This window comes from Electrophorus electricus, chromosome 12 (assembly GCF_013358815.1).
Source record: "Electrophorus electricus isolate fEleEle1 chromosome 12, fEleEle1.pri, whole genome shotgun sequence".
NCBI classification, from domain to species: domain Eukaryota; kingdom Metazoa; phylum Chordata; class Actinopteri; order Gymnotiformes; family Gymnotidae; genus Electrophorus; species Electrophorus electricus.
The window spans coordinates 18,023,686-18,033,097 of NC_049546.1; the positions used below are offsets into that span (position 1 = coordinate 18,023,686).

The 9,412-nt window shown below is 41.8% G+C and overlaps 1 protein-coding gene across 5 annotated transcripts in view; it reads left to right on the forward strand.

The window, feature by feature from the left end:
• The first annotated feature begins 2,591 nt into the window (after nucleotides 1–2,591).
• gria2b (glutamate receptor, ionotropic, AMPA 2b) overlaps nucleotides 2,592–9,412 on the forward strand; it is a 34,112-nt gene continuing 27,291 nt past the window's right edge. For all 5 annotated transcript variants that reach the window (XM_035532301.1, XM_035532300.1, XM_027018184.2 and 2 more), the window contains exons 1-2: nucleotides 2,592–2,837; nucleotides 3,043–3,183. In XM_035532301.1, coding sequence (XP_035388194.1) covers nucleotides 2,753–2,837; nucleotides 3,043–3,183 — 226 coding nt within the window. In that variant the 5' untranslated portion in view covers nucleotides 2,592–2,752. The remainder of the gene's footprint in view (nucleotides 2,838–3,042; nucleotides 3,184–9,412) is intronic.

The window sequence follows — 9,412 nt, forward strand, 5'->3', positions numbered from 1 at the left end:
AACAGAGAGACAGAAAACACCAAATGGAGACAAACAGATGCAGAAGTGGAAGATTATTAGGTGTGAGCTTCTATAGCTCATCCCAGTTGGGTCTCTTTCCAGCTTTAGCTGCTCTATAATGGTTTTCTCATTACACATTGATAGCTATTAAATTAGTTTCTAATATATATGCAACCCAGGTCTAGTAGTATGCTTACTAGGGAAATGCTCAACCAATCTGATTAACCAATCGGAAAGTCTGTTGCCCATGTGCGATGAGAACACATATTTAGCATGCATTGTGTTCAGACCACATGTTTAGCCTCATGCCTACACTGACACTTTTTTTTTTTTGCTTATTCCCCATGCAGCTTGCCAATTAAAACCTTCACAACCACTGACTACTGTGTCCAACCCCCCAGTGACGACAGTCCGAATGAGTTATATCCATTTCTGAAGTGCTCCAGTGTACTGATCTGCAGGACCCTGCCAAACCCACAGACATGAGGCTTTTAGCCAAGATGATGCCGAGGTCACGGGAGCAGCACACATGGCTTTGTCTCTCAGAAGGAGCTTTCAGCCCCCCCCCCCCCCCCATACCTCCCCCATGTCTCTGATGTGAAGAAGATGAACTGGTCCTCTGCGTGACCCTGCTGCTCTTGGATATTAATGAACTCTTTGATCCTCCGTCTCACTTTGGGCATGTCCCTTAAACACAGTGGCTGTGTAGGGTTCTTCACTGGGCCAGCTCTCTGTTGTGCTGCTGTTACTGTGCTGAAATTTCTGCAACAGAACATCGTGCTCAGCGACGTGAAACACCCTCCCCCGCTTATACCTGCATACGCATCCTGTCATCATCTGCCCAGAAATACGATTACCTCTTTCATAAAATGTTACAGAATGTTAACTTATTAGTTTTGCATGTTTTAGTGAAGATGCATGTTGTAAACTCTTGCAATAAGTCATGTGTTATGCCTCTCTGTCCCTGTTGGAACTGTTACAGTTACTTACTGGGCTTTTACAGCAGTGATGTGCCTCTTTATCCATATTGGAACAGTTCTAGAGAAGAATTGGTTAACGTACACTGTAGTTTAACACTTGGAGTGTCACCAAGAAATATATTCTTTGCTCAGGGAGAGTAAGACTTCACATGGGAATTATTTTTCTGTAACCATACATGCTAGGTGTAAATATTTAAGGAAGAACCCTGTGAATATTAATAAAAGAAAGCTTACTGGAGATTAAATTAATCATTCAATTAAAGACCAAGTAACATGCACACTTATAAAACAGAGCACATTATTGAAATGTTACTAAGCCCAAAAGTACCAAATCTATTGTCACTATTACCAACTCAAAACTGAACTCAAAATAATTTACAGAAATAATTTTTCAGTAGAAGTCCTTGCTTAAAGTGAAAACATTAGAATATATAGTAAAATAGTATGGTAAAGGACAACACTAACTCGTTATAATATAATGTATAACTCTTTCTCTTTCAGTATCAGGTGTTTATCATGAAAACACAAGTAATGTTACGAGTACAGATGCTCCTGTCTAAAGGAAATGTAAGACATCACAAAAACCTTTTAAAAAAGCAAAATGGTGTCTTAGTTGGACACATTTCAGTTTAATAGAACGATTTCTCAAACAGCTGAACAAAAGCCTCAGATGTAAATAATGCATTATCGAACAACAAGGGTCAGTGAGTAGAACTGTATATTAGTGTAGGATAAATAAAAAAATGAAAATAGTCTGTCATTGTAGCTTTGGACCCTGCTGTGGTGGATTTTGTCTGTGGGTAGATGTGGGTATAAATTAATCTGTGGGCATTAAATAAGCGGAGCTTAAAGAAAAGAAGTACTGAAAGAAAGTATTGCTTCAGAGATGTTGATTTTATTGACAAGGTACCACTGACCTGAAATAAAGAATAATAAAATATAGAAATACACACAATTTTTTTCTTTATTATAAATTAGTGGAAGACACAAAGAAAGTAGTTCAGTACGCAAAAACAAACAAACAAACAAAACAAAACATTCTGCATTTCCTTTCAATTTAACGATCTAAGGATGCTTCGTGACTGTTAGGTATTTAGCTGTGTCAACATTTTGTTGTCAGAACTGCTTCGTTGGTGTGTGGGATAAAAGCCCTGTCCATGGTGCTGAAAGCTTTTGAACAACTGAAAGCCATTCATGCGGAGCAAGCAGAAACCCATCAACCGCTAAACACACATTTCGAGAAGGAATAACAAATATATTCATCCAGAGCTTTCTGGAGATCATTTATTTATTTAATTATTTTCCATTTTGAGCCTAATGCTTTGTTAGACATGTCCTGATCACACATGATCATAAAACACCGCTCTACTCACTGTCTGAGCCAACATTCTCATTCGAAGCTTTAAAAAATGTCGATGAAAAACAGGCATAATTATTGACTGCTACACTGGATCGATCGTTAAGTTTTCGTAAGTGGTCGTAAATGTCCGTTTCTCGTTACTATTCTCCGCTCCTCGTCCGGGTTGGTCGGCTGGTCGGGGGGTGGAGGTGGGCGGGGAAAGAGGACGGTCCGTCCGCGTTATACCGTCCCTCCAGAGCGGCGACCGAGGCGCGGAGCCCGCGACAGACGAACCACCTGCAGAAGACAACCGTGCGCTCATTCTACGCGAACGCCTGCCTCCGACATGTCTCGGATATAACGACGGAGTAACTGCTCTTTACGACGAGGAATATTCTCTTTACAACGCGGATGAGGGAACATTTACGTGGAAATGCAACAGATAAAGAATATATCGCTTTTTCTACACGCGCTTTTATGGGGATTAGCACTTGGGGGCTCTCCCAGTGTTCAAATAGGTACGTTTTTATTTTAAGGACAGTTTTCTATAATTATATTCCTGTCTTCAGCCATCCAGTGCAAATATACGAGGCAGTGGCTAATTCACTTAAGTTAATGGAGATCCAATTATGCTACGCGTTTCTCAGTATGTTCATTACGGAGATGGGCCAAAAAGCTCAATTTTGATCTGTTTTTGATGACGCCTTTGTTTCTGTCATGCAGGAGGTTTGTTTCCGAGGGGAGCCGATCAAGAGTACAGTGCATTTCGGATAGGAATGGTTCAGTTTGGCACGTCTGAGTTCAGACTGACGCCTCATATCGACAATCTCGAAGTGGCAAACAGTTTCGCCGTAACTAACTGCTGTAAGTCAGCTAATTTCGTTCATTGTGAAAGGCAAGGTGGTTACCTAATCAATTGTAAAAAAAAAAAAAAAAAAAAAAATCAATTGAAATAAGTGTGTAAAGATTAGCAGTTCTAATACTTGCGATGAACGATTAGCGCACATGCTCAACGATTGAGTGATCATGCGTCTGGGGGTTATTAAATTAAATTGGACGTTTAAAGTTCTGGTCTCCGCACGACGGTGGCGGTGTATGTACTGGAGGGTATGCATTAGAGGTAAAGTTGGTTTCCACAGTAACAGAGCCCAGAAAAAAGCAAGCTTGTGCGGAAGCAGCTTTTAGTGTCAAAGGGAAAAAAAAATGTGAAGACAGGAAGAACGCCCACTCGTCTGTATTGAAGCGCCTCTTTAATCATTAAGCGCTATGGGAGTTAGAGGTTGCTTCACATATACGGTTTCATATTGACATAAAGGATTTGCCACGATGTAGCCATAAATACAGCCTACACACACAGAGCGACTGATGAACGATGTTAGCCTAGATTAATTAAAAATCTCCATGCACGTAATGTCTCGTCCAGGAGTGTATAGTCAGTTATTGGTAAGCATCTGAGGTTCGTTTAATAATTCAAATTAACCTGTCATCACAAATATAACTGGATTGCCTCCGGACTGGCTAGCCTATTTCTTACGGGTCAGCGCATACCCTAGAAAAAGTGATCATGCGGCCAATAATAATCCATGACAGCGCTAGGCAATGACAGCAATTTTCCTGTGATTATTCTTGGTACGTTTCAACAGGTCTCTTTATTTAATGGAGCCTCGGAGTTAATCAATATGTGAAGCTTTCTTTCATTTCGCATTGACTGGCTCACACTGGGTTTTGTGCGATCTCAGCTGTTGCTAAGCGATATGGTGATGTTTTATGGAGAATAACGCCCCGATCTCATCAGTCGTTGATAAATTTTGACTTTGGTCATAGAAGATTCGCAGGTTATGGTTGGTTGTGGTTATGGAGCCTCAGAGGTTCATCCACAACAACTCTGCCTGTCTCTCTCTCTCTCTCTCTCTCTCTCTCTCTCTCTCTCTCTCTCTCTCTCTCTCTCTCTATATATATATATATATATATATATATATATAGAGAGAGAGAGAGAGAGAGAGAGATAGTCATAATGGCTAATGGCATGCCTATACATCCAGATTTTTTGATACCGTAATTTTGTATATTTTTGTATATTCTCTCTTACCTGTATCATCTTTGAATAGATTTTACCTGGCCAGAGGGATACATCCTATACTTAAAATGGTTGGCTGGCAGATTTAGCAAATTAAACACAGCCTTACCATTTCAATATAGTCCACAGACCGGGGAACGTAGTCAGTTATTACGTTTTTTCCCCTACCAAGGGCTTCTAGTGGATGTCTTTAGCGTGTGACTGAGAGGTGGATCGCTTTTTGCCTCCGTTTTCTCAAACCTCTAGATGGCGCTGTGCTTTTACAGCTGTCGCCCACCGCGCGTCTCGAGTCCGTTGGCTACAACTGAGGAGGAATTTTTTTCAGATATTAAATCTGAATCCGCCTGTGCCAAATGTCTAAACTTTGGAGGGTGTGTGTGTGTGTGTGTGTGTGTGTGTGTGTGTGTGTGTGTGTGTGTGTGTGTGTGTGTGTTGGGGGGGGGGGGGGGCGGCATTGACAATGTACGCTATGGTTTACTAATCTAGACAACCTGTTTTCTTCGATGAGCGCCTGAATAATACCGATCATCAGTAGCCTTTATTTGTGGTTTAAAGGGTGTCGCGATTTGCTTATAACTGCCTTTCGGTTGGGTTTACATTGTGTTTGTATAGGTCAAACCCAGACCCAGAACAGTATTATTACCGAAATACGAGACCAAAAAAGAAAACAAAGACCAGCAGTCTGCTGTTGTATGAACTTTACAATAATGGGCCAATACAAGTAGACACCCAATCGGCATGACGGAAAGGGTAACCTTTTTTGTTTGTGCTTTGTCATTGTCTTTGGTACAGAGTTTATTCTAGGCTTAACATTATGTTTTTAAACATCACCCTCATCAGAAAGGATTTCAATGAGGCAACTGACGTTTAAATCTACAGTGATTTTTAAAAAATCATGCTTTCCCCTTTTTAGTGCAGGACTTAATGATCATATGCTCGGTTTTACATCGCTGGTGTGCTCTCTGTGAACACCTATTCTGGCTTCACACAGTGAAGCTTTACAAGTACTGTTCTTTCAAGTACTGTTTCTTTCTTTTGTCAGTACATTTCATAAATTGAGATGCGTAAGTGAGGACAGTCTGTGCCAGGCTGAGCAGTTTAAACATCAAAATATTTATTCAGACTAATCAATGCATAATCAATTCTGTATGAGTGATGACTCAGTGTGTGTGTTTTGCTAAGCTGAGGCTGAGGGTGTTAATTTGCATGCGGGCAGAGGGAATTCCATGTGTGACTTAGGTCTTATCATTGGGGCACGTCAGGACTAGACCACGTTCATCAGTGGGAGGTAAATATTCTTTTCAAATTACAAAGCTTTGTTGCCTAACAGAGAGACACTTTCTGATCATCTTAGAGCATAAATGTTCAATGTGTATCTATGAATACATAGAAAGCTAGACAGACAGCCATTCAACAGACAGACAGGCAAACAGATAGATAGATAGATAGATAGATAGATAGATAGATAGATAGATAGATAGATAGATAGATAGATAGATAGATCGATCGATCGATCGATCGATCGATCGATCGATCAATCGATCACTCTTTGATGTCAATCGGCCATATTTGTACCACCTCTGTTCCTGCATGTGATATGTCATGCCATGTGAAGCCAGACGGTGGTGTCCTGCTGACTGCGTGATTCGATCCTGTTTCAATTAATACGCCTGCTGTTTCCCCCTGCGTGCGTATGCAGGGTTGTCACGGAAACATTTGCCCTGAACCAGCCTGAACCAACAACTCGTGGGAAAAGGCCGGAACACAACTGCCAAGCGGTGGCAGGCAGGGTTAATGGCCGGCAGACAAGTGGAAAGAAATAAGACAAGAAGTATACAAGAAAGAGAGCGGGAAGATGGACAGAAAGAAGGGATTTAAGCCAGAATGAAAGAAAGAAAGAAAGAAAATGAATGAAAGAGAGAGAGAGAGAGAGAGAGAGAGAGAAAGACACTGAATGCATTCTGCACAGTATAATCATGACGTCGGCCACCGAAAGAAGCAGAGGAAGCTGAGCCAGAAGTGACTCTTGATGGGATCTAGGCTGCAGTTCTGTGCCATCTTCTGTAATTTCCTGCTAACTGAGCTCAGGGAAGACCCCTCTCTGGCCCAGGCAAAGCAGCTGAAAAAAAAAGACCTGCATAAATTATCCAACAGCTCAATTTCCACTTTCCTGCACCTCCTCAGAGAGAGCACGGGACGCATTAATTGTGTTTCTCCCAATAGTGGCCTCTAAGACTGCCCTTTTCCTCAGTTTGACCGGGCTGTCGCGTCGTGGGCTGAAGTCCAGCGCTGTGTCTCGTCGTGACAACTCAATCACAGTCAGCAGCAGTTAACATCACTGCCTCCTCTCCACCAGTGCTTCGCCTAGCCAGAGCCGATGCCTACTGTGTTTGATCAATCATAATCTACTAGATCCAATTGATGGAGTGCCTGTTGGGGGAATGAATCGAATTGCTCTCTTAGTAATGTTGAAAGTCTTTCTAATTGTGCTCACTAGGGACTTTCTGTAGGGAAATGATCCAGAATCAGTGTAGTGAATTTGCAGTGTAGTGAATCTGTGCCGGATAACCAGATCTTCTCCAGGTGTATGACCCTATTTCAACCTAGATATAGATATTTGGTGGATAAACTGAAATTTGACTAAAACTGGCTTTTCAAGCAAATATTAACTATGGTTAATAATATTAAACATAGGTAAATGTCAAAATGCAATTTTTTTTTTTTTTATAAAAATGTTGAAAATAAACCCCAGATCCTTCAGTCAGTGAGTGGCTGAGTGAGTGTGGGCTGTCTTGGGCTGTCTCGGCCACGGTGTTTGGCTAGCATTCCTGCCTCAGAGGAGACTAACCATTCCACAGGCGCAGTTTCTGGCTGGAAAACTGTTGAGAGTATGAAGTCTTACGCACAGGAAACTGTAGGACTTCCAGCAGACAGGCCTGCATCAGCCAAACCTCCCAGCCTGGGTTCCAGACTATTCCAGCGTTACCATAGCGATGAGCTCATCTCTTGCAAAGGCTTTGTCTGCTGTTGCGAAGCTCATACACTCCTCATCGTTGCTTGTGTGTGGGGTATGTGTGTGTGTGTGTGTGTGTGTGTGTGTGTGTGTGTGTGCATCTGAGAGTGGGCAGAACACAGTTTGTCCTGCCAGAATGTGAAATCTGTTATACAGAAAAATAGTCATTTCATTCTATGATCTCCATGGAGATATGTCCCCTTGTTAGAAATAAATTTACATAATTTACATACATTTTTTTGCTTTTATTCGACTGAACTATTATTATTATTATTATTATTATTATTTTTCAGACAAAAGCTCTGGCTATATCCATGTGTTAGTAATAGAATTAATTAGAAATTATTTCCATTGCTGTGGGGCAGAATGGAAGATCTCCAGTGCCCTAATGCTGCTCTTAGCTGGAGTTACTCTCCAGTGTCCTAGTGCTGCTCTTAACTGGAGTTACTCTCCAGTGCCCTAGTGCTGCTCTTAACTGGAGTTACTCTCCAGTGTCCTAGTGCTGCTCTTAACTGGAGTTACTCTCCAGTGCCCTAGTGCTGCTCTTAACTGGAGTTACTCTCCAGTGCCCTAGTGCTGCTCTTAACTCGAGTTACTCTCCAGTGCCCGAGTGATGCTCTTAACTGGAGGTACGCTCTAGTGCCCTAGTGCTGCTCTTAACTGGAGTTACACTCCAGTGCCTTAGTGCTGCTCTTAACTGGAGTTACTCTCCAGTGCCCTAGTGCTGCTTTTAACTGTGGTTACTCTCCAGTGCCTTAGTGCTGCTCTTTACTAGAGTTACTCTCCAGTGCCTGAGTGATACTCTTAACTGGAGGTACGCTCCAGTGCCCTAGTGCTGCTCTTAACTGGAGTTACTCTCCAGTGCCCGAGAGATGCTCTTAACTGGAGGTACACTCTAGTGCCCTAGTGCTGTTCTTTCCTAGAGTTACTCTCCAGTGCCTGAGTGCTGCTCTTAACTGGAGTTCCTCTCCAGTGCCCGAGTGCTGCTCTTAACTGGAGTTCCTCTCCAGTGCCCGAGTGCTGCTCTTAACTGGAGTTACCAGGTCCTACTCTGCAAAGAACTCACCTGTACTTTGTCTTTTACAAACCTGCCTAAAACCTCAAACCTTACACTTCAGCTTGCCAAAGTTGAAACTTTATTAACACATTAAGCACTAAAATAGCAATAATTCCAGTAAAGAAAAGAATGCAATGACAAGGAGTTGTTTTTCTACACGGAATTTTCAAAATAATAATCTCAGATGTGTCTCCTTATGGATAAAAACCGCAGTGTTTTTAGTTCCCAAAGTGACTGCTTCATGTATTTAATTATTCCTGTTGGCTACATTTCCAAAAGCATGAACTCTGTATCTGTGGAAGCCAAACTCAGTGATGAATGAATAGGACAATATGAATAGATGTTTCTGAGCATGCAAGTCCATGACCTCCAGACCCATCAGCATTACCAACACACACACACACACACACACACACACACACACACACACACACACACACACACACACACACACACACATACACACACACACACAAAGTTGAGACTGCTCTCATGGACAGTGTCTGACATCAGTAACCAGACAGCCACACTGAATTCATGTCATTTTTTTTAAAAATCAAAGCTTCTGATGTCAGAAGTGCTCATGGCAACAGAACCTACTGCTGAATTTGAATTTTAGACATTGCACTTAATTTCTACCTGTTTTCCTCCTGTTTCTTTTCTATGCACATGCTCACTGGAACACTACAGCTCATGTGCATGCTCACTACAGACCTGACCTGCTGCACTGACCATGCCGATGACAAATCCATGTTTCCTCCTCTTATCATACACTGCCCTTTATTTTAATTAAGTACTGATTCAGCAAAAACTTCAAATCCTAAAATAATCATGAAATGATTCCCAAGATCTGGATTCTTTGGGATTCTGTGGGGGAGAACACAACATTTATTCTCTGTATGGTTTTTGGAGCCATTTTGGTGCTACTGTTCAATTGATTTGAGAT